Here is a 26012-nt window from a genome sequence, read left to right as displayed (position 1 = left end):
GCTCGATCCTAGGACCCTGAGATCATGATCTCAGCTGAAGGCAGAAGCTTAAACCACTGAGCCACCCAGGCACCCCAAGATTAATTCTTATACATTTTCTCTATATCACAAAGTATCTATCTTATTTTACCTTCATTTCAAATACATTAGTAGGCTGGATTCAATAGGACATTGGTTCCTTTTGCTTTATTATTGTTTTTAAATGATTTCATTTATTTCAGAGTGTGTGCATGAGAGAGAGACCACGAGCAGGGGGAGGGACAGAGGAAGAGGGAGAGAGAATCACAAGCAGACTCCATGCTGAGTGCACAGCCTAACACAGGGCTTGATCTCATAACCCTGAGATCATGACCTGAGTCAAAATCAAGAGTTGGATGCTTAACCAACTGAGCCACCCAGGCACCCCTTTTGCTTTATTGTTTTATGGATGTAATGATGAGATAAGGTAAGGATTTGAGTGTGTGACTATACTAACAGATGGTAGGTCTTATTTGCTGGCAACAGTATGTGAATGCCCATCTGTTTTGGCCATGATCACACAGGGTATTAGATGTACCAAAATTCTGATCTCTCAGTGACACACAGTGCCAGGTTTTTGGGAATTAATACTGAATGAGGCTGCAGGGAATTATAATGTAAACAGAAAGTACATTCTCTGAGCTACAAGAACTCTAACCAAAACCAGGAGACCTAACATTCTTAAATGTATACATAAATATGCACAGTGGACTACAGAGGGCAGCTGACTTTGTCATGGTTCCGCAGCATGACTCTCCTAACACAGACAGTATTTTTGTGAACTCTATGAATAAACTGAGAAGCAGAAAGAAGAAATAATAATAACACTTTTGTTATTCTAATCCTAGCGGGCAGACAGGTGAATGATCACATTTCCTCTCAACCTGCTTCTTTTTCTACTATCCTCTTCTTTAGCGCACAACAACCAATGCCGAGTTTAGGATGACTCCAGCCTCACTGAGCCAGCCAGATGCCCCCCCAAATAAAAACTTCTTAGAATGGTCTTTCATAACCCAGACCCTATCTGTATTCCCCATCTTATCTTCTACACCATATGCCATACACCATATACCACCTAGACATAGGTGAAAGTTACTTTCTAGTTCCTTGAAGAATTACTGGTCTTTCCTTAGGGAGTAGAGCATAATGGCTCTGAGGACAGTGGTGGGTCCACCATTTACAAGCTGTGACTACAGGCAAGTAAGTGGCTTAACATCTGTCTTCCTTGGTTTTCTCCTCTGTGATCAGATACTTATCTCTAGATTGTTATAAGAATAAAATAAAATGGAAAAAAAAAGTATAAAATGGGCACAAAAACCTCACACAGGAAGCACTGTATATTACCTAGGTTTTATTATTATTCTACTATTCCCCCCTCCCTAATGGGGAACACTTTACATAGGGTTAAAATGCAATTCATTTATATGGTATAGAGATCTTAAATAGGCAAATATGTTTCTCTCTGTTACCGGGATCTCAACTGCCATCTTTCCTTAGAGGCTATGGGGACTTTTCTTATCCTTCCCTTAAAGGTCTCCTCTCCACTCTTCCCAGTGCCAGGGACATCTCAGCATGCATTTTCCCTGTACCATAGTACCTGGTACTCTGTGAACTGTAGCACAATCACAGCAGCTGTCCCTCTAGACTAACAGCTCCATGAGTGCTGGGATTGGATTTTGTTCCCCATGCAAGCAGGACTCAGCATAGGGCCACGAGGCAGACTACATTCAGTAAATGTTGAAGAAATAAATCATCTCTTCTGAGGCCTCACCTAGCAAATCCTTTGAACCTCTAAAAAAGAGCTATGACCATAGGTGAGATTCATTATCATTCTCTACAAATGACTTCTAAATCTACCCACGGTGGCCCAGCCTAGTAGAAACCACAAAAAGAAGAGTTAAAAAAATTGGTAACTAGCTCTTAAGTCGTTTATTCCATTAATAAAAGCATGATAAAGAACATAACACCCGTGACTCCTGGAAATAAAAACATATATGTAAAAAAATCTGAAATAAAAGTTACTCAGTGGTAAAGCACCCTTCCACACTCTGGAGACATGTGTCAGTAAGGTATATACGTGTGCTATCAAGTGAGAATTATTATAAATAGCTTATAGTCAAAGGAGTAATATTCGGCATATTCTTCCCATCAGGAAATCACAGTGACCATTCAAGGTCTTTTATCTTTAAATAAAAGGATATTACTGGTTAGAGTCTGAAAGCCATTAAGAGGAGAGGACTAAAATGCAATGCATTTATTCAGTATAGAGATCTTAAATACGCCAGCTCATTTCTTGATAGAAACAGTCATTTAAGACCTCAAGAAGACAACATGAATTAAATCAAGTATCTGTGTAATTGCTGACAGTCGATGGTGGTGCATTTGTTGCATCGCTACTGCTACCACTACTACTCCTGCTACCACATATTCCAACAAATCCTTCCTAGATTCCCATTAATATTTTTGTTTAAGCAGGCAGTTTGAGAAATCGTGAGACTTTTCATCTATTTCCATATTTATAACATGGAGAGGAGTTATGCTAGCTAGAAAAAATACCTTCTATTTGTGTTGCGATAAACTTAAAAAGCAAAAACAAGGTACTTACCACAACTTGGAGCACTTGCTCATTGTGAAGTGAGGAGGAGGAGGAAGAGGATGAAGAGGAAGATGACGAAGAGGAAGAAGCAGAAGAAGAGGAGGAAGAAGAAGAGGAAGAGGAAGAAGCTGAAGAAGAGGGAGAGTCAGCCATCATTTGCGCCAAAGTCTGCATCAGTGTTTTCCCGAGGAGGAAAAAAGAGCTGAACATGGCAATTACACCAAACACCATTCCAAAATTGAACCTGTTGGGAGGAAACAAAATCACATAAACATACAATTCCATATAACTCATGGGTTAACAAATTAATCGACAAGCCACATTTCACAGCTTCAAAATAATGGCTAAAATTTCACTATATCTGCCTCGTTTTCTTATCTGAATTTTAGGTATGTGACTGAGGCACAGGCATGGATCTCTCCAAGCAATTGTAATAATTTATGATTCTCTCATAACTGAAGAGGCTGAATACTCTTCCCAATAAAAAGCTTCTTTCCTCTCATGTCTTTCGCCCATTTACAAAGAACTGTTTTGATCTCGTTCTCATATAATTATGAAAGCTCTTTGACATTGTAGACATTCATATCTTTTTTCCTCTGCCAATTCTTTTGTTTGCATTTTATTTTAGCTATATTTTGTGATGAGCTTAAATATTAACATGGTAAAATTGAACAAGTTTCCTTCTACTGTTTTAATAATTACAAATTACCCTTCTATAATTGGGAATAATCTATTACATTTTTGAACTTTTTATAAGTTTTTCAAGGAACTTGTCTGTTTCATCTAAATTATCAAATTTATAGGCACAGAATTGTTCACAATAGTTTTATTTTTTAAAAAGTCTGTGGAATAGGCAGTAATGTGCCTTTTTCTCAATTCTGATTTTTTTAAAGTGAAGTGCAATTAACATAATACTGTATTAGTTTCAGTTATACAACATATTGATTCTATACAATATTAAATACTCATCATGCTAAGTGTAGTCACCATTCTATATCATTACATTATTATTGACTATATTCCCTATGCATTTTTTAAAAGATTTTATTTATTTATTTGACAGAGAGAGAGAGAGATCACAAGTAGGCAGAGAGGCAGGCAGAGAGAGGGGGAAGCAGGCTCACTGCTGAGCAGAAAGCCCAATGCAGGGCTCTATCCCAGGACCCTGAGATCATGACCTGAGCTGAAGGCAGAGGCTTAACCCCCTGAGCCACCCAGGCGCCCCTTCCCTATGCTTTTCATCTATATTCCCTATGCTTTTCATCTCTGTGACTTATTTTGTAACTGAAAATCTGCACCTCTCAATCCTCTTTATTTATTTCAGCCATTCCCCTGCCTACCTCCTGTGTGGCAACTAACAGTTTGTTCTTTGTATTTAAGAGTCTGATTAGTTTTTGTTAGCTGTTCTTTTGTTTTGTTTTTGCATTCTACATAGTGTATGGAATCATACACTATTTGTCTTTCCCCAACTTAGAATAATACCCTCTAGGTCCACCCATGTTGTTGTAAATGGCAAGATCTCATTCTTTTTTATGGCTAATATTCCATTATGTATATATACCACATCCTCTTTATCCATTCATCTTTCTTTAAAAGGTTGTATTTATTTATTCAAGAGAGAGAGAGAACGAGAGAGTCAGTGGGGGGACAGGCAAAGGGAAAGAAGCCTTGAGCAGACTCCCTGCCAAGTGCAGAGCCTGACATAGGGCTTGATCCCACCATCAATGAGATCATGACCTGGGCCGGAACCAAGAGTAGGATGATCAACTGACTAAGCTACCGAGTAGCCCCTCCATTCATCTTTTTTTTTTTTTTTAAAGCTTTTATTATTTTTTATTTATTTTTTGGGGGGGGTAAAGGTGAGGGGGTGGAAAGAAACAGAAGGAGGAGAGACAGAGTCTTAAGCAGGCTCCACACCCAGTGCACAGCCTGACACAAGGCTCGAACTCACAACCCTGAGATCATGACCTGAGCTGAAACCAAGAGTCGGACACTTAACTAACTAGGACACCCAGACGCCCCTCCATTCATCTATTGATAGACATCTGGGCTACTTCTACATCACAGCTATTGTAAATAACGCTCCAATAAACACAGGGGTGCATCTATCTTTTTGAATTAGTATTTTTGTTTCTTTTGGGTAAATATCCAGTAGTGGAATTACTGGATCATATGGTATTCTTTAAAAAAATATTTTTTTAAATTGACATACAGTTGGCACACAATGTTACATTAGTTTCAGTGTACAACACAGCAATTCAACAAGTTTATACATTATGCTGTGTTCACTATAAGTGCAGCTACCATTTGGTGGTATTTTAGTTCATTTTTTTTTGACAAACCTACATATTGTTTTCCACAGTGGTTGCACCATTTATATTACCAACAACAGTGCACTAGGGTTCCCTTTTCTCTGCATCCTAGCTAATGCCTGCTACTTTTTATCTTTTTGATACTAACCATTCAATTCTGATTTTTAGTTACCTGTGTTTTCTTTTCTTCTTGATAATTATGGAACGGGATTATTGGTTTTATCAATCTTTTCAAAGAACCAACACTTGGGCTTTGCTGATTTTCTCTTTCTGTATAATTTTTATTGCACTGATTTCTGCTCTTTATTACTTTCTTCTTTCTATCTTGTTTGATCTGCTATTGCATTTTTTTTTGCTTTTTAATGATTTTTTTTTTTTACATTTAGCTCTATTCCAGTTGGAGCTAACTTTCTAGTAAAAAGGAATTTAGACAAAGGCCTCCTATGCCCACACTAGAAATTCTGCCAGCTATAAAACGTGTCAGTCTCTAAGGTGTCCAAGAGATTTTTATAAACCTCTTAACAATAAACACTATATGGTCCTTGATTGAAGAAATTTGTTAAAATAAAGGGGTATGCCTGGCATGGCCAGGGGACTTCAATCTGGCTGGCCATTTTCCCAGTTGGTGTGTGTATATGCCTTACTGGTTGTGACATATTTTAAGTATCATTCCCCTGGAGGGGGATCACAAAAGAGGTATAGGAAAAAGCCTGCAGACTTTTGGACATCCTATGACTCCCAGGACCTTCGTTTCTATGTGTGATGACAGGGGACAGAATTCTACAGAATTAGTTTCCTGATGGAAAGCGCTTTTTTGCATTTCTCTTCTTCGTTTTTCATTTCTAGTAGTGTATAACTTACACAGTAAAGTACCCAAGTCTCCAATACACAGCTTACAGAACTTTTACACGTGTACCCATGCATCTACTACCCAGATCAAGATACAGAACCTTGATTTTTGATGTATGCAAAAGTACAATGATGTAATCTCCTAAGTTCATATAAAACCAGAAAAGTTTTATACTACTGACATTTTAAAACTCAGTAGATTGGAAAATAATGGAAATAGTTCATTTAACAAGCATTTCTCATGATTATGACTGATTTAAGCCAAAAAAAGAAAATGAAGAATACCACTGGTAAAGCATCCTTGCTTTCCGCCGTCCCCAACTGTAAAAGGCACGATTGAAAACAGCAGTTTGCCATCTTATGTGAAAAGGGGAGATGCTCAGTCCGTTGTTTTCCAGCCAGTCTTCATAGGAATGTTTAAAATACACAGATGACTAGGAGAGAAAGAAAAGTTCCATATCACTCAGTTTTGAAGAACATGTATGAAGTTTAAGAAAATCAAAAAAAATCTTTTCTATAGGAAAACAAGATATTGACTGTCCAAATACTTATAAATTAAAAGCTTTATGCTTATTCTTCAGGATATTAAAGGTCTCAGACTAGCTGGTCTGTTGAGGTCAGGGTCTGGCAAACTATGGCCCATGGGCTAAATGTGGCCCACAACCTGTTTTTCTTTTCTTTTCAAGTAAACTCTATGCTCAGTGTGGGGCTCGAACTCACAACCCCTGAGATCAAGTCACATGTACTATTGATTGAGACAGCCAAAGCCACATAATACAGCCTGTGAGCTAAGGATGGTTTTTACATTTTCAAGGGATTGTTAAAAAAAAAAAAAAGACAACAAAAACCCAAGAATATGTGACAGAGATGCTATGTGGCTCACAAAGCCTAAAATATGTATCATGTGGCCCTTTACAGAAAAAGTTTGCTGAACTCTGCTTAGAGGAGCATTGTCCAATAGAAACATGAGCCACAAATGCAAGCCAGATATGTAATTTTAAATTTCCCAATTTTAAAAAGTAAACAGAAGCAGATTAATTTAAATATATTTTTAAACTAAAAATATCTAAGATATCGTTTCAACATGTAATTAATAAAAGAAACTACTAAAATACTTTACATTCCATCTACTTATTCGTATGTAAGTCTTTGAATCCAGTGTCAGTGTTATTGCAATTTCAATCTGGACTAGTGCCATTTCAGATGCTCCATGACCACATGTAGTTAGTGGCTACCACACTGAACAGCAGAGTTCTAGAAGCCTTTTTACAACAAAAAGAGATCCTGTATTATAATTTAAGAAGACCCCCAACTAATCCAACACAGGGAACAAGTTAGTTGGAATCAGTGCTTTTTATCCTCTTATGAGCAATAACCCTAAGAAACTAGGCTGCCTTTGATCATATAAAAGTACAAAACCTACGTAAAGCCATCTTGGGTCTTGTAACTTACATTTTTCAGGGTTGAGGGGATCTGCTTCTACACAGCCTAACAAGAGTTTTATCTTTAGGGAAGTCTGAAGTCCTTGAGTAATGTAGGATTTTGAATAACATAAGGTTGTTTTATATATCCTGACACTGACCCCTATTACTCTTCAGTTACAGTAAGTTTTTTGTCATCCATTTGAGAAATTTGCCTCTAGAAGGAAGGATACCTCAGCCCTATCTGTCATAAGAAATGATCTAACCGAATACAGGTATCTGTTCGCCTTTGGACCCGTTAATGTTCTCTGTTCTCAGTCTTCAGGTGAAGTTTTTTAAAACTTGCTTGTTTCCCAGGACTTGGGAAAGTAGAGTGACACACTCCTTCAGTATATGTCTACTGAGGAAATCCGAGAAGAACCAACCGTGGAACAGCAGACCAAGCTGGAAGCAGAGGAGCCGAAGGTGTGCAGACTCCTGAACTTGAGGTCTCTCCATTCCCCAGGCAGATATTCTGAGTGAGAGTTAGGTTTTTTGCTCAAGGGGTAGTGCTCTGTTGGGGACCTAGGGGTTATTACTGAAAGTGAAGTAACCTGACCACCTCACACACTTGATCAGAGACTGTAGAGGTTTGAAAAGTTCTTTTTATTTTGGATTTTTGTCACATATGCTACATGAAGAAATCACGTGGCTTTGTTTTTTCTAAACAACAGAATCCCTGTTTAAAGAAGCAGTGGCCTGTATTGCTATGATATGCTAAACACTATGCCAAGTACTTGGAGAGGAAGCACCTATGGATCTTGTAAATACACAGATTCTGATTCTGTAGGTCGAGATTCTACGTTTCTGACGAGTTCCCAGATAAAGTGCTGCTGGTGCTTGAATTTCAGGTTGAGTAGCAAAGTCTTATGTGCACGAACTAATGTAATTCCCTCTACAATCTCAGAAGATCCTCACTATTATTAACTCCATTTTGAAGATGAAGAAACCCAGGCACAGAGAGTAATTTGGCCAAGGTCACAAAGGGTGGGAAGTGGCTGAACCCAGCCCTTGCGCTAAGGACTCTACTGTAAAACCTATTCACTTGCAAGTTTAAATCCAAGAAAGCAGCACAAGTATCATTTCATTTTACTGTTACACCTAAAACACACAATACTAAACTCTAATATTCTATTTAGAACGGTATTCGTAACATGAAGGTCTTATTAAACACTTAAGAAAGGTACTATGGAATAAAATCTGTATATTGTAATGACTTTATTGTTACCTTCGCCCACCCGCCACTATTCCATTCCAAAGGTTGCTTGAAACACGTGGTCAGGCAAGTGTGCCTAATTTCTGTTACCCTTCCCAAATAGCTTAACAGTGGACCGTGCACCGGGCATGTACGTGTGGGTGGGGAAGGAGGGTAGTGTGAAGAAGCGGGTGCAAACTAGAATTGAAGTAGTCAGAAACTAGTTATCTAAATGCTTATTACCTGAGTATGCTACTTTGAAGTATGGGCTATAGACTAAATACACCGGTAACACCTGGGCACTGCTTACAAATGCAGACTCAGGCCCCACCCCAAACCTGTTGACTCAGAAAGCGATTTTTAACAGGAACCCCAAATGATTGTATACACTTTCAAGTTTGAGACCGCTGGTCTAAATCGCAACTTGATTTAGATTCATTCCAGTACCACAGTCTTTGGAGGGTCGGGGCCTTAAAGACAATGAGGGAGAACAATGCCTTTCCTAGGCGGGCTTTTTATTTTCCTCCCAGGTGCTGCCGCGGGGTCTGGCAAAGCCCAGGCCCTCCCTAGCCCACTACTGGCGCCTCCCTGGCAGGACCCGAAGGCGTCGGGGCCTGCACCGCCCCGCAATATGACTGCGGCAGCTGCGCAGACCGCCACACCCCTCCCGCGGTCCGCCGTGTTTTATTTACTCCACCGGGCCCGGGCGCCACGCGGAAAGGCGCACGTGGGTACTGGCCCCGCGGCTTCCAGCCCGGGAGGCGCGAGCCAGGGGGAAAGGCCTCGGGCCTTGCGCCCGGCCCTGGAAACCGCGGGCTTGGGCTTTAGGCCCGAGGCCCTCACCTTCAGTACCAAGTCGGTCAGGTAGACGGCAGTCCAGCCGCCCACCACCACTACCACCAGCGACACTGGAATCATGGCAGTGGCGGAGGCAGCGGAGGGATAAGCGAGCCCGGGCGTCCTCCTCCCTGTGAGCCGCAACGAGCCGAAAGCGCGACGCCTACAGCCCCAGCATCCGTGCAGGAACCAAGCTGTCACCGGTTCCTTTCTCCCGGTGGCGACGTTTCCCCCCGGACTCTTCCGGAAAGCACACAACCAGCCATGCGCGCACCGGAAAAGGGCGCGGGGGCTTATTTTCGTGGCACACCCTGGAACCGAGGTGGGTGCGTCTGCTCGGCACCCGCGCCCAGCCCTCTAGCGATTTCTTAGGCTCTGGCCCTCCCTGCTGTTGGCTCTGTATTCTCTCCAGTTCTGGTCCGGGCTTTGCTGTTCCCTTTTAAGCCAATGAGAGTTTGGGGTCGTGTGAAGACAGCGGGTCATGTCTCCGTCTCGCAGACGCTGTCATAGGCATCCAGATTTAATTATGTTTATTCTTTTTTTTAAAATTTGAGTGTAGTTTACATAAAGAGAAATCATAGTGCAGGTCTCAATTGTCCATTTCAGTTAGTTTTGATAACTGCGTATATCTGTGTACCCTAATCTAAATAGAGAACATTTGCACCTCACGAATTTTCTTCCTTTCTCTTCCCAGGCCGTCCCCCCACCCACCCTTGTTCTAATGTATTTAAACTGTATAAATAGAGCTATACAGTAAGTATACTCTTTTGTGTCTGGCTTATTTTGCTCAACATAATTTTTTTCTTTTTAAAAATTTTTGTTTAATTCAATTAGTTAACATATAGCGTACTGTTAATTTCAGAGGTTGAGTTCAGCGAAGCATTCGTTACATATCATGCCCAGGGCTCTTTACATCACATGCTCTCCCTAATGCCCATCGCCCAGTTACCCCAAACCCCCACCCACCTCCCCTCCCGTAACCCTCCGTTTGTTTCCTACCATTAAGAGTTTCATACGGTTTGTCTCCCTCTCTGATTTCATCTTATATTTCCCTCCCTTCTCCTGTGAGCCTCTGTTTTGTTTCTTAAATTCCATACATGAGTGAAATTGTATATTTGTTTTTCTCTTATTTCACGAGCATAATACCCTCTAGGTCCATCCACCAACACAATATTTTTGAGATTCATCCATGTTGTTGATTAAGTTAGGTTCTTTTGGCAATCCCATCCATTACAAAATGGATGTGTTTAAAAATTGGAGCTCCAAATATCTGCACATATTTGTATGCTGACCTATATTTGATTAAGTGTTGACCTGGAGTAGTGGTTCTCAGCCTTGGCTATACAGTAGGATTATCGCGGGGCTTCTAAAACTTCCTATGTCCATTTGCAGCCTAGATTAATTGAATCAGAAGCTCAGAGTGGGACCCGAGTCACTATTTTTTAAGGTCCTTACATCATTCCACTGTGTAGATGAGATTGAGAATCACTAAACTAAATGACTTCTAAAGGGAAAGAAAACCCTTATTTATGGAATGTTTTTCTGCATTCTCTTAATGTTCATATTTTTGTAAGCCAACTTTTCCAAAGAAGCATCATTAGCAATAATAGTATCAATATTAATATAGGGAACATAATACTATTTTAAGAACAAGTATCCCTAATAAAAATAGACCCTCATATATAAACAGCTTCCAATTTGAAAAATGACAGTATAATACCAGAAAGCTGTATTACAGATATTGCTACTAATTTGCCTCATTCTCCCATCCTTTTCCTAAAGTTTTAATAATTTAACACCATGTCCCTCCAGCTCCAAGAGACCTCATAAGTCAGTTTTACATCTCCTTGCATACATGTGTGCATATATGTTGTTATAAAATGTTTCAACTTATTTTGGATGTAGTTGGGTATAAATTATAAAAGTTTATATTCAAGCACTCTGTGACCCCACAGTTTTCCATGTACAGGTGCCCCAACAGTCTTAGTGTATTTTAAGGTTTTGATAGTTTCAGAAGTATAGTTGCTACAAACTTGTAAAAGCCATCACTTGAAAGTTCATTTAAATTTCTTTTATACTGGGGCACCTGGGTGGCTCAGTGGGTTAAAGCCTCTGCCTTTGGCTCAGGTCATGATCTCAGGTCCTGGGATCGAGCCCCGCAGCGGGCTTTCTGCTTAGCAGGAAGCCTGCCTCCCCCTCTCTCTCTGCTTGCCTCTCTGCCTACTTGTGATTTCTGTCTGCCAAATAAATAAATAAAACCTTAAAAAAATAAATTTCTTTTATACTTATTTCACGTTCTGAATTTTGGATAATTTTAAATTTCAAGTGTTTTAGTCTCAACTGAAGATAAATGTTGAAAAAAATTGAAATACATTACTGTTTAAAAATTTTCAAGACTAAGCATGAAAGAAATTTAGGTATTTTTTTACTTTTTTAAAAAAAGATTTTATTTATTCATTTGAGAGAGAGAGAGAGAGGGAGAGAGTTCACAAGAGGGCAGAGGGAGAAGCAGGTTCCCCGATGAGCCCATGAGCGGGGACCCTGGGGCTCAGTCCTGGCTGGGTCCCGGACCCTGGGATCATGACCGAAGCCCAAGACAGACACTGAACCAACTGAGCCATCCAGCTGCCATAGTATTTTTATTTTTAAAAGATGTTTTAAGTTTGTGGAATTTGTACTTCTGAAGTTATTAAAACTTAAAACTGCACTAACACTGTTGGTAGGCTATTGTGTTTGAATTGGTCTTTGTTCACTCTTACATAATGACTGCAGTTTTTAACACTGTTCTTCCTGGGGAAGAGAATATGAACTTAAGATCTTTTTTTTTGTTAGCCTGGAGCCTTGTCTGGACCCCTTGCTGGGACAAGTACCAGCTACTGTGTGGCTATCTGATTACCTAAATATGTAGGAAATGAGTTGATTGTGTTTTTCTGTTCCCAACCTAAAAATTTACTTATTCAGCTGACTTGATGTTCAGGGACCCAGCAGCCAAAACAAAACACTGAATTGAATCCTGCTGTTTTCTGGAATTTATCAGTGGTGGAAGCCAGCTGGTGGCAGCAGATGAGACAAGATAGAGGATGCAAGATGGCAGCAAAAAAAAAATACCTGAATCCCAGAAGATCAAAGTATTTTTCCTAAAAACAAATTTGTGACCTAGTTTACAAGTCGCTTCAGGTTTCTGTCGGTAATTAGTTAATTAATTGATTAATGGAAGCTTTACACCCAACTTGGGACTTGAACTCATGACCCCAAGATCACATGTTCTATTGGCTGAGCCAACCAGGCACCCCTGTCAGGCAACTATTTTAAATAGAGGACACATAGCCTCTATTAATATAAAATTATTCATACAATTTTATCATTTTTAGAGGGGGCATCAGATATGTATTTTTGCTGAATGTAAAATAGCTTCATTATTAAAAATCAATATTTGGCTGAAGCAGAATATCAACATCATTCAATAAACTTCTGAGATACCAGATCAACTTGAGATATAACATTAGATATTAATTTAAAATACTATTACAAATTCATTATGAAGAATATTAGTATTTAGATTTTTAAAGTCTGATGTTTTGTGCAGAAATATTTCTTTTTTTAAGGTGCTCCCAATTAAAAAATCTTTAAAGTAAATTAAAATTTAAAGTAAAAAAATCTTTTAAAAAATCCCAAGGGCTAAAAATAGCAAAGAATTATTTTTTTCTTTGTTCTCTGTATCCATCATTGTTTGACATGCTGATGGACACTTGACCATTTTATTATGCTCAATATGAGGTTCAGCATTTACTGGGACAGAGAAAGAAAAGACTAGAGTATATACCACTGGCAGTAAAGTGCTATGGCCCCAAAGTGCACATGTTGCTTCTGTTCATGTTTCATTAGCCAAAAGTGGTCAAATAGTTGTACTTAACAAAAAGGGCTGAGGGAGAGGTTGTCTGGGTGGCTCAGTCAGTTAAGCGTCTGCCTTCCGCTCAGGTCATGATCCCCGGGTCCTGGAGATCGAGCCCCGCATCAGGCTTCCTGCTCAGCAGGGAGTTTGTTTCTCCCTTCCCTCCCCCTGTTCATGCTCTCTCCCTCTCTCTCAAATAAGTAAATAAAATCTTAAAAAAGAAGAGCAGATGGAGTGTCATCACCTGGAAAGAGAGAAGAACACCTGGAAATACACAGTAGTGTAATCTACAGCCTAAACAGCCGTTCACTCTCACCTAGGGAGGATATGGTGGCACAAAAGGTTTGGTTAGTGCTGTGATTATGGGATATTGCTAGTGTTGATGCTGCCACACAATTACTAAGTCTTTCTTTTCCATTTAAAAGGAACCGACTTAAGGTAAAGACTCCTTTCCATTTTTTTAATAAAGATCTTTTTAAAAAAATTTATTTATTTGACAGAGATCACAAGTAAACAGAGAGGCAGGCAGAGAGAGAGGGGGAAGCAGGCTTCCTGCTGAGCAGAGAGCCCGATGTGGGGATCAATCCCAGGACCCTGAGATCATGACCTGAGCTGAAGGCAGAGGCTTAACCATCTGAGCCACCCAGGTGCCCCTTCTCTCCATTTTAAATCCAGTCTTGGTATGGTTGCTGAAGATGGCACAGTTTGGTTGAAGCAGTCCCACAAATGGAAGTTTCTAGTGCCAGTTGAAGAAAATATTTTCTGAATCTCCTCTGAAAGTGCTGTCTTCACTTATGTTTCATTCCTAATGTATATAGACTTTTTGACCTCAACTGCTGCTTTACAGTCATGTAGATAATGTTTGTCCTTGGGGTGCCTGGGTGGCTCAGTGGGCTAAGCCTCTGCCTTCAGCTCAGGTCATGGTCTCAGAGTCCTGGGGGTGCCTGGGTGGCTCAGTGGGTTAAGCCTCTGCCTTCAGCTCAGGTCATGGTCTCAGAGTCCTGGGATCGAGCCCTGCATCGAGCCCTACATAGGGCTCTCGGCTCAGCCGGGAGCCTGCTTCCCCCTCTCTCTGTCTGCCTCTCTGCCTACTTGTGTGTCAAATAAATAAATAAAATCTTTTTTAAAAAGATCGTATAAACCTTGGTTCTAAAAATGTGCTAACGGAGCAAGATAATTGCTTTCAGGAAACCAATCATCTAGGTTTTTCCACCTGCATTTCAGTTTCACTTCGTGTACATTATTGTCTTCATCTTTGTGGAGTGAGAAGAGAATCTTTTTAGCAGCTATCATGCAACACGTACGTGTACTCTGAAAATACCAGTTTGGTTCCTTCATCAGGTTCCAGCAAGCAAAGTACTTTCTCTGAAAGCAGTTTTAGTAAGATGTATTGTTTTCATCCAAAAAGCACATAATTTTGGTTTTGTTCAAGATGGCTTCTAAACACGTTTAGACATCTTGTTAAATATATGACAAGGCAATTCCAAATCTTTGGACATCATGTACCTTCGTCTTTGACGGAAGTGTGATGATATGGTCCACTATCCTTCTGCTTATAGACAGAGATAATGGCTTTCTGATTATAGTACTGAAGTGTGTATCAAAAAAACATTGTATACTTATGATTCCTAAATCACTCTTAGCCTTTACCATGTTAGTTCTATTATTAATAATAGTGACACATTTTACAACTGGTTTTCCATCTTACAAGTAGATCTTCAGTCAGAACTACTGAACAGAAGCAGAGTGGAATTCATTACTAATCTACCATATCACCTGACTTAAATATGACCTGTAATTGTTTCTGCATATCCAAATGTCTGATGTCCTAGATAAAGTAGCACATTTAACAATATTGTAGCCTTTCCACATACAGAACACTATTCAAGAAATTTTCTAGAAGGAACTTAAGAACTAGCATTCATAGCTTCAGCAAATACCAAAAAACCCCCTTTCATCTTTGACTATTGAAAATAGTTCATCGTATGTAGTAGATGTCAAATTATGGCCTGAGGGTCCGATCTAGCCCTCTGCCTGTTGTGTAAATGACTGGAACACAGCCATGATCTCTGTTTGCCTGTTACCTACCTTTGCACCACGGTAGAGCTGAGTAGTTGTGACAGTGACCTAATGGCCGGCAATGCCTAAAATGTTATCTGGCCTTTCAAAGAAAAAGCGTGCTGACCTATGATCTGTAGTAATATTGTTGATAAGATTTTCTTTAACTTTTAGCTTCCCTAATAGAACTATAAGGACTTCTCTTCTTTTTTTTTTAAGATTTTTTATTTGTTTATTTGACAGAGAGAGAGATCACAAGTAGGCAGAGAGGCAGGCAGAGAGAGAGAGAGGAGGATGCAGGCTCCCTGCTGAGCAGAGACCCCGATGTAGGGCTCGATCCCAGGACCCTGAGATCATGACCTGAGCCAAAGGCAGAGGCCAAACCCACTGAGCTCCCCAGGCTCCCTAGGACTTCTCTTTTTAAAGCCTTCTCAAGAAGTCTATTATTTAGAGATTTGCACGTGAGAATAAAATGTGGTTTTGAGATCTCATTTTGCTTTAGCATTTTCTTTTATTCTTCTTCTACTTTACTTTCTTCATGTATAAACTGAAGAGATATATATATATATCAAGGATGCTATAGAAGGGGACTTGGGAATTTTTCCTGCTTGTGAAATTTTGACATGGTAAACTGACATTTTGTTGCTAATTTACCCTTGCAAGATGTGAATAATTCCTTAGTGAGATTTTTTTCTTATAAGGCTTATAACCTAAGTGGAAGTGAAGAAAAAAATTAAATACAGTTCTTTATTTTAGAATTTGTTGCTACATCATAACCTAGCAAAGGCCAAGCAATTCATATTCTTAATTGGTTCTCTACATAAGCTTAATAGTTTTTTTTAAAATTAATTTATTTATTTGACACACAGAGAGAGAGCACAAGTAGGCAGTGCGGCAAGCAGTGGGAGAGGGAGAATCAGGCTCTCAGCTGAGCAGGGAGCCTGATGCAGGGCTCAATTCCAGGACCCTGGGATCATGACCTGAGCTGAAGGCAGCTGCTGAACGACTGAGCCACCCAGGCGCCCCATATGCTTAATGGTTTTAAAAATTATAATTATCATAGCATTTTACTCTTCAGTAATGGGTATACATTTGCTAATCAAATGATGGATTTAAAATAGCATGTAGGATCCCTCGGGTCCTGGGATTGAGTACCGCGTAACCCCATCAGGCTTGGGCTCCCTTCTCGGTGGGGAGCCTGCTTCTCCCTGTCTCTCTGCTTCCTCTGCTTGTGTTCTCTCACTCTCTCTCTGTCAAATAAATAAAACCTTTTAAATAAATACATAAATAAATAAACTTTGCACGTAAAATTTTTTTCACCTCAAGTTATTTTAGTCTCTGCAAGTGTGTATGTTTGAAAGAATATTAAAATATTTTCAGTACATTCAGTGACATACCTTATTCATATTATTTACATTGTTTCACTACTTATATATGATGATATCTACTCTGTCATATGATCACTGGTTGTGCAAATTTTCAGAGTTTCCAGAAATTATGTTGAAGTAGGCATTTGGCCATATAAGGAAGGAAAAATAATTTTCCCTCTATCCTCTGAGTTCCTCGGCTGAGACTCACCTACCATAATAAAGGATTAACAAGAGAAAAGCAAACAGAAACTTAATACAATGTACACATCCTGTATACAGGGGAGAGACCCAGGAAAACTGAGTAACTCTTTGAAATGGCCTAAGCTACTATCTTAAATACCTTCTGCTAAGAACAAAAGACGTTGGTGGGGGAAGCCAGTTATGGGAGGTGACCAGGAAAAGCACAACGAACAAGGGTAAGGCTGTTAAGCTGATTTAAATTGTTGCCTTCTGCACAGATAAGAGTTTCTAGAGATTAAGAGTCTTCCTCCTCCTTCTGGTGCAGAGGGAGACACCCCTACACAGAGAGATTCCCCTTGTAAATGTTTCTTTCTTACAAAGGGTAACTTGTATTGTTTTCAGAGCATCCTCTGTGTCAGTTGTTTAAGAAAACAAAAAACACACCAAAAAGCCCCCCACCAAACTAGTATAAAATAATCAATATGCCAAAAAGGCATATTCTGGGGTGGTATATTTTGCTCTGCTGCAGCCATTTGGACTTCTAAGACAAGGCTCAGGGGGAAACAAAATCACAAATACTAAGTTCTAAGGTTTAAACAAAACTCCAGCGCATCCCTGTTATCTAATCCAGCAGGCTCTAAAATAATCTCTTCCTGCTTGTCTGAAAATATCTTGATTTCCCTCTTATTTTAGATGATAGTTTCATAAGGCATATAATACTAGGTTGAAAGTTATTTTCATGCAACATTTTGAGAATGTTACTTATTTTCTGGCTTCTAGCTGCTGTCAAAAAGTCTGTTGTCAGTTTAATTGTCTCTTGTTTTAGGTAATGCGTCTTCTTTATGGTGTTCCTCTTCGGCCTGTTTAGATGTGCATTTCTTTTTATTTAACTTGCTTGGAGTTTGTTGGGATATGGGTCAGGGTCCAGGCAGGAAAATGGCAACCATGCTAGGTACTTCAAAACAGGATTTTATAAGGGAATTGGCTACACATATATTGGAAGGTTGAAAGAGGAACAAAGGTGAGGTAGCTGGGAGATTGGAAAGCATAAAGCAGCTATTACATCTCTAGGGCTCAAGGCACCAAAGGGAGGAGGTTATGCTACCAGAACCTTGGAGGCGAGGAGAGGGGGGCCACCATCCCAGGAATTGTTGGGCTGGATGATTGGAGGAGATGTTGTGCCCAAGGGCTTGTGGCCAGAAGGAGAAAAAATAAGAGAGCAGGTGTGAGAGAAGAACTCCTACTATTACCCTCTTTCTACTTATGATTAGGTACCAATGCCCCTTATTGGTGGAATCCAGGAGGAAGGTATCTGCTAAAGGAGCCTAGGACAGCATTTTGCAGACATCCAACCCCAGGGCTCCCTTGCTGGGGACAGAAGGATCAATGTGGAGCGGAAAGCTAGGTGAGTATCCGGCACTATTCAGCTTGCTGAATTTTAGGATTTGTCATCTTCATCAAATGTGGCAAATTCTTAGCCATTCTCACTTTGAATATTCTTTTAACCCCTTTCATTTGGAAGTCCGATTAGATATAATAGTTTCTTTATCCTCCATGTCTTTTTCCCCTCTCTTTAATATTTTCCATGTCTTTATCATGCTGCATGCTGGGTAGTTTCTTGAAATCCATCTTTCAGTTCATTATTTCTTACTTTGGCTGTGTTTATTTGCTGTTCTGACCAGTCTGTTGATTTTCCAATTTTAATTATTTAATTTTTAATATCTAGAAATTACATTTGGTTTTGTTTCAAATCTGATTTGCTGCTTTTTTTTTTACTTTCTCTTGTTCCTTAGTCATGTTTTCAATTTTACATATTAAACATACTCATTATATACTGTGTATCTGGTGATTCCAGTATCTATAATATTGGCTGTTCTGATCCTTTGTTTCTGCTAATTATTGCTCATGATAATGTGTGTTTTTTTACCTTTTTATTGCAAACTCATGTTTGTTGGAATTCTATCTGGTAGAAGTAATTAATGCCTGAGCTTAAGGTAAGTTCCTCCAGAGAGGAGTAACATTTACTAAAGTACCTAAAGACCCCACTAACCTGAGGGGTCACTTAAATCTAAATCATCAATTTTTTAGGTCTCAGTGAGATGGATTAGAGGTGTGGAGTCCAGTTGTGATAAGCTGCTTCTGAAATGGCTCCCAATGATCATTGCCTCTTGGTGATTATGCCTCGTGTAATCCCCTTGCTTTGTGTGTGGACTAGACCTAGTGACGTGGTTCTAACAAATACAATACTGCCAAAATGATGGGGTGTGACTTCCATGATTATGTTATAAAAGACTGTGCCTTCTGGGGCACCTGGGTGGCTCAGTGGGTTAAAGCCTCTGCCTTCCGCTCGGGTCATGATCCCAGGGTCCTGGGATCGAGCCCCGCATGGGCTCTCGGCTCAGCGGGGAGCCTGCTTTTCCCTCCCTCTCTCTGCCTGCCTCTCGGCCTACTTGTAATCTCTCTCTGTCAAATAAATAAATAAATAAATCTTTAAAAAAAAAAAAAAAGACCGTGCTTTCTGTCTTCCTTATTCTCTCTCTCTCTTTCTCGCTCTTCTCACTCGCTCACTCTGATGAGACAAGTTACTATTCCTAAGCTGTCCTGTCAAGAGGCAAGGAACTGAGTGCAGCCTCAGCCTAACGCCTAGTGAGAAACTGAAGCCTTCAGACCAACAACCTCATGAGCAGGGCTGGCAGCAGATCTTTCCCGGACGGAACCTTGAGATGACTGCAGCCCAGATGACAACTCGACTGTCACCTTGTGAGAGACCCTGAGCCAGGGGACCCAGCTAAGCTGTGCCCAGATTCCTGACCCACAGAATGGTGAGGACTCAGTTTTGGTGTAATTTGTTATCAAGTAGTAGATAAGTATCACACCAATCACCAGCAGTAACAGTCCTATTCCACTCCGTTCAGGTTGAGCCAAATCCATGTTATTATTTCCCCTTGTGGCCATCATTCCTGAAGAGGATACTGGAACAAACCAGAAAGTACCCAAAGAAAGACTGTTAGTGGGGTGAGAGGTCTGGAAAATACGTCATATGGAGAACAGGTGAACGAATTAAGTGAATTCTACCTGAAAAGTTTATCTATTATGGTTTTTTTTTCACATCTAAAAGAAAGATGTTATTTGAAAAGAAGCCTCATTTGGGATCAATAGGAGTTACAGAGACTTGCAGGCTCCAAAGCTGTTGGAGGCTAGTTTGTAATCAGAAAATTTCAAGGGAGACATTTCCCCCCGCCCCCTTCCATCTATAGCCAAGGCCAGGAGGGGCGAGTTTCTTCTTTAATGTCACACTCTGGGGATGGTTGGTCTGCTCTATTCCCTCACCAAGGGTCCAGTTTCTACACCTTCTGTTCCTACTGAGGACACATTCAAATAGCTAAGGTCAGCAGATGACATCAGGGCGGCCACTGGTTTTAAAGCTTACTCCCCTCTCTGAATTCATGTTTTCTCATCCTGAATTTAAAAAAAAAAATCTTTTAAGGGTGCATGGGTGGCTCAGTCGGTTGAGTGTCTGCCTTCACGGCTCAGGTCATGATCTCAGGGTCGTGGGATCGAGCCCCACATGGGCTTCCTGCTTGGCGGGGACTCTGCTTCTCCCTCTCCCTCTGCCTTTCCCCATGTGTGTGCTCTCTCTCTCTCTGCCTCAAATAAATAAGTAAAAAATCTTAAAAAAAAACCCAAAACCTTTGAGGATTTCCCTTACTTTCCACTACCTCAACCATGCATTTATGAAATATTTAAAATACTTTTCTAATATTTTATGCATTTTTGTCCTAGGAAGTTTTCCAGGATAGCTAACATGCTATATTACTGGAAATGGAAGTCTCTGCAGACCTGTTTTTTTTTTTTAAATAGTGGTAAAATATACAAAACATAAAAATTACAGTTTCAGCCATTTCAAAGTGGCGTTAAGTACAGTCACAATGGTATATAATCATCATCACTACTTCCAGAACTTTTTCATCATCCCAAAGAGAAATTCTGAACCCATTAAATAATAACTTTCTATTCCTTCCTCCTCCCAGCCCCTGCTAACCCCCTATGGACTTCTTTTAAAGGGGTAAGTTACTGCAGATCTTTAAGAATATATCTGCCGAACCCCAGCTATTCTCAGGCCCTAGGTTGAGGGAAAAAGGGTCAAAGACTATAAATTTAACATTGGGGACTTATACCAGGCAAGTGCTATTGATTATTTCTGTGCTCTGTGCCAATGACCAGTTCCTTTTAAAGTTGACATGTGCTGCCAATATTCCTATTTTAGGAAATTGCAATTTGGCTTTTCTGCCCTTCTACAGAAGTCCTGCTGTTTCCCAGTTTTACCTTTATAACCTTCAGCCAAAAAAACCCCATGAGGCATGGAGGTCCTGGTATGGGCTAGTAGATATTGCTAAGAGCGAGATCAAAGCTTACCGCATTTTAAGCGAGGAGTCTGTTGTCTGTACGGGTACCCATTATCATTAAAAAGAAATAATTACTCAGTGGTACCTTTTAATTAACTTCATAGCTGAGTGTATGAGAAGATATGATACATTACTGGCTGAGGATTCTCTACCTCTCTCCCCATAACTGTCTGGTAAAGAGAATTTTGTCTTTGCCATCCTACTGGAGACCTTTCAGGATGCAGAACTGGAAGAATAATATGGACCTAGGAGAAGCTGGACCTGAGAGGTGGTGAGCAAGAGGGAAAGATTTAGTGAAAAGCCAAGTCAAACCTGGGATTAAGCTCAATCTTAAGGATTGAGCTTGATGAATTTTTACATATGTCTACACCTGTGTAACCACCACCAAGATCAAGATAAAGAACATACCAGCATCCCACATGCCTTCCTCATCCCCTTCCCAGTCTGCTCCCTAAGAAGTAATCACTCTTCTAGTTTCTATCACCATAGATTAGTTTTTGTCTATTTTCTCAACTTCCTAAAAATGGAATCATACCGTATATACTCTCTTGTGTCTGTTTGCTTTCACTCAACATTACGTCTGTAAGACATCAGTACTGTTGGAGTGCCTAGGTGGCTCAGGTAATGATCCTGAGGTCCTGGGATCGAGCCCCACATCAGGCTCTCTGCTCAGTGGGGAGCCTGCTTCCCCCTCTCTCTGCCTACTTGTGATCTCTCTGTCAAATAAATAAATAAATTCTTTAAAGAAAAAGATATCAATACTGTTGGTAGATAGCAAAAGTTACCTTTATTTTTTTAAAGTTAGAAACAGGTTCTTTGTAGTATTTCACAAATTAATTATCTTCTGTCTACTTGACAGACATCTGGATATTTCCAGAGTTTGTCTATTATAAATGCTATGAACATTCTTGTTTGTGTGTGTGTGTGTGTATGTATACATAATGTATATATGTATGTGTGTGTGTGTGTGTGTAGACATAATCACTTGTAGATTATGTCTTGTAGACATAATCACTCATTTATGTTAGGTATATAACCAGATGTGGAATAACTGGGTCATAGAATGGATATATTTATATCTTAGTATTTGTTGTTAAATATTTTTCCAAAGGGGATGTACCAATGTACATTCCCACCAACAACGTGAGAGAGTTCTGGTTGTTCCATGTCCTTGCCTGGACTTGATATTTAAATATTTTTGTCCAGCTGCGTTGTGATATTATTGACATATAAGGACTTGATATTTTCAGCTCTTTAATTTTAGTCACCGTTAGTGTTCTTTTGAGGGGCACAAGCAGAGATTAGAAGTCCTTTTTAACTATTTTTGTTGTTAAACTCTGTTTCTGTATAAAGAATTCTTTTTTATTTATTTCTTATTTTTATTTATTCATTTTATTTATTTTTTTTATTTAGAGAGAGGGAGAGACCAGCAGGGGTGGGGAGGCACAGAGGAAGAGGGAGAGGGAGAGAATCCTAAGCATGGAGCCTGATGTGGGACTGGATCCCACGACCCTGAGATCATGACTTGAGCTAAAATTAAGAGTTGGAAAAAAAAAAAAAAAGAGCTGGACACTCAACCAGCTGAGTCACCCAGTCACTCCATGCTTGAGTGTAAAGAATTCTGTGTGTAGGCAGATACATGAAGCCTTGAAAATTATCTGGGTCATGGGAGACCTGAGGTTTTGGGTTTGTGCAGATCCAGTTGAGCTGTTGAAGTAAGCATATATCTGAGAAGAACTGATGAAGATCATTGTGGTCTTGAAGGTGAAATTTTATTCTATAAAGATAGAAGATAGAAGAATGGCTCTTAAAAGACAGATGGTTCAGTAAGGACTGGCTAAGAGGAGATAATGTCAGAAGAGGGGATAATGCATCTTTCTGTCAGGCCAGTTGTTAAACTCGCATGTGCATCAGAGCCCCCGGACAGCTCATTAAACCACAGCTCACCACTCCCACCCCCCAGAGTTTCTGAGTAATCAGGTGTGGGGTGGCAGAAGGGGTGGAGAATCTGCATTTTAAACAAAAGATTTTATTTATTCATGAGAGAGAGAGAGAGCACAAGAAGGAGGAGAGGCAGAGGGAAAGGGAGAAGCAGACTCCTTACTGAGATGGGAGCCCAACATGGGGCTCAATCCCAGAACCTGGAAATCATGACCCAAGCCGAAGGCAGACACCCAACCATCTGAGCCACCCAGGTGCCCCAATAATCTGTATTTCTAATCAGTTTCCAGGTGATGTCCATACTGCTGATCCCAAGAGCACACTGTGCTGTGCGAGCCACTGAGGTCCCTGATTGTGATGTCCCAGTGAGAGGCAGTGGAAGTGACAGCTTGTTGGATTTAGGATATATTTGGAGGGGTCTAGTCAATGAAACTTTATATTAAACATTATGATCCTAGGTTGTTCTTTTTTTTATATTTTATTTTTATTTATTTGACAGAGAGAGATCACAAGTAGGCAGAGAGGCAGGCAGAGAGAGGAAGGGAAGCAGGCCCCCCGCTGAGCAAAAAGCCCGACGCGGGTCTCCATCCCAGGACCCTGAGATCACGACCTGAGCCGAAGGCAGAGGCTTCAACCCACTGAGCCACTCAGGCGTCCCGATCCTAGGTTATTCTTTAAGTAGGTTTCCTCTTTGTGTGTTTCTGCTTTTTAGTTTATTTCTTTATTTTAAAATTTTTAAAATTTTGAGCCTCAGATGGCTTTATTTGGAAAAAGACACTCGAATTGGCTTTTGGTTGGGGGCATGGGCAAGAGGGGGTACCCAAGGCAGTAGATGCCTCCAAGGGTAGGCTGAGGTCTGAGGCTGAGCCTCAGGTATGTTTCTTGTTCCTGATGTAACCTTGCACAGCTCCTTCCCCCAAAGGCTCTATGGAAGCCTCAGAAGCAGAGAGCTGGAAGGGATCACAGTGGCTGTTCACTGGACTGCACATCAGGTACTGTGCACACCAGCTTCACAACCATGGTCTTGGAGAAGCTGACTTGGCTGAAGGAACTGGAGCCTTCCCTCAGCTGAAGCTGGACTGGAAGGAGCTTAGGCTGTAGCTGAGGCCAGGGCTCATGAGGCCACTGTAGGCTGAGTCCACCTGAGTCACCTCCTGCATCCCAGACTCCAGCTGGCTCTCCTTGCCCTCCAGCAGCTGCAGTAAGTGGTGATCTGGATGTCCAGGGCCAGCTTGACGTTCACGAATTCCTCTTACTCATGCAATTGCCATGCCATGTCCTGCTTGGCTCACTGCAGGGTGGCCTCCAGCTCGGCCAGCTTGGCATTGGCATCCTTAAGAACCAGCTCCCCACACTGCTCTGCAGCAGTGGTGGTGGTCTCTGGGGAAGCCCTCTGGCCTTGGAGGCCCTCCATCTCAGCCTGGAGTTGGCCGATGTTGTTGTTCATCTCGGAAATCTCCATCTTCGTGTGACAGCAGCCATCCCCGTGCTTTCCAGTCAATATCCACAGCTCCTTGTACTTGATCTAGTACATGGTGTCAGCCTCAGCCTGGCTATGGTTGGTGATGTCCCTGTACTGGACCTTGACCTTGGCAATGAGGCTGTCCAGATCCATGGAGGAGCTGTTGTCTACGGTCAGAACCACGAATGTGTCTGAGATCTGAGTCGGTGTCTCACTGACCTCTTCATACAGCTGCCTTAAGAAGCTGATCTTGGGACGCCTGGGTGGCTCAGTTGGTTAAGCAGCTGCCTTCGGCTCAGGTCATGATCCCAGCGTCCTGAGATCGAGTCCCACATCGGGCTCCTTGCTCGGCAGGGAGCCTGCTTCTCCCTCTGCCTCTGCCTGCCATTCTGTCTGCCTGTGCTTGCTTGCTCTCTCCCCCTCCCTCTGTCTGATAAATAAATAAAATCTTAAAAAAAAAAAGAAGCTGATCTTGTTGGTCCGTCCTTTGAGGTGAGACTGCAGCTCTACCTTGTTCATGTAAGTTTCATCCACCTCCTGCTTGATTAGGACACATTCATACTCCATGTCTGCATGCTCTTTGATCTCCTCCTCCTACTTATTTTTGAATCCTCCACCAGTCCCTGCATGTTGCCAAGTTCCACTTCCAGCGTCAGCTTCTCCTGGCCCAGGGGGTCTAGCTGCCACCAAAGGTTGTCGTGATAGCTCTCAAGCATGTGGTCATTGTTGCTCCAAGCTGTTCACTGCTGCTGCACGAGGCTCCACTTGGTCTCTAGAATTTTGTTCTGCTGCTCCAGGTGCCATACCTTGTTGATGAAGGAGGCAAACTTGTCAAGGGTTTCCAACTGCTCCTTCTCCTGGGGTCCACCAGCTTAGATCGGGTCCATCCAGCCTAGATGCTGAGGTCCACCTCCAGCTTAAGGGGACTCAGCAGGCACTGAGCTAGCAGTGAGGCCCCTCACACCCCTGGCCACACGGTGGCTCCGGACCATCCTCACGCCAGTGCCCAGCCCACATGGGACAAGGCTGAAGAGCTGATGTGGTTGCCAGGTGCACTTGTGTACTTGTGACTGTTGAAGGCTCCAGGGGCTGCAAGTGGACACCTTGTAGGACTTCTGGGTCACCCTGATGGACATGGTGGAGGCTAGAGTGGAGGCGAGTAGGCAAACCTGAGAGAGGTTCGAGAAGGACATAAGAAGCTGCTTCTATGTGGGGACTTTTTAATTTTTTAAATGTAAGAGCCAGTGCAGTTTCCTTTTTTTAATATTTTATTTTGAGATTTTATTTATTTATTTATTTGTCAGAAAGAGAGAGCACAAGCAGGGAGAGCAGCAGTCAGAGGGAGAAACAGACTCCCCACTGAATAGGGAGCCTGATGTGGGGCTCGATCGCAGAAACCTGAGATCATGACCTGGACCGAAGGCAGATGCTCAACC

General features: G+C 41.2%; 1 protein-coding gene and 1 pseudogene across 5 annotated transcripts in view; both read right to left on the bottom strand.

Annotated features, from left to right (window-relative positions):
- MBTPS2 (membrane bound transcription factor peptidase, site 2) overlaps positions 1–9500 on the bottom strand; it is a 78786-nt gene extending 69286 nt beyond the window's left edge. For 3 of the 5 annotated variants that reach the window (XR_004282497.1, XM_032330370.1, XM_032330371.1), the window contains exons 1-3: positions 9274–9496; positions 6061–6209; positions 2624–2858 (exon numbers count right to left, since the gene is read on the bottom strand). Coding sequence is in view for 4 of the 5 variants with exons in the window: in XM_032330370.1 (XP_032186261.1) it covers positions 2624–2858; positions 6061–6209; positions 9274–9348 (459 nt within the window). In the remaining variant the exon portion in view is untranslated. Of the gene's footprint in view, positions 1–2623; positions 2859–6060; positions 6210–9273 lie in introns of all 5 variants that reach the window. The other 2 variants (XM_032330369.1, XM_032330372.1) reach the window with 2 other exon arrangements.
- Positions 9501–24074: 14574 nt separating this feature from the next.
- LOC116583510 lies at positions 24075–25712 on the bottom strand (annotated as a pseudogene).
- Between the last annotated feature and the right edge of the window lie 300 nt (positions 25713–26012).

Source organism: Mustela erminea, chromosome X (assembly GCF_009829155.1).
Source record: "Mustela erminea isolate mMusErm1 chromosome X, mMusErm1.Pri, whole genome shotgun sequence".
In the NCBI taxonomy this organism is placed as follows: Eukaryota; Metazoa; Chordata; class Mammalia; order Carnivora; family Mustelidae; genus Mustela; species Mustela erminea.
This window is presented reverse-complemented; position numbering and strand designations above follow the sequence as displayed.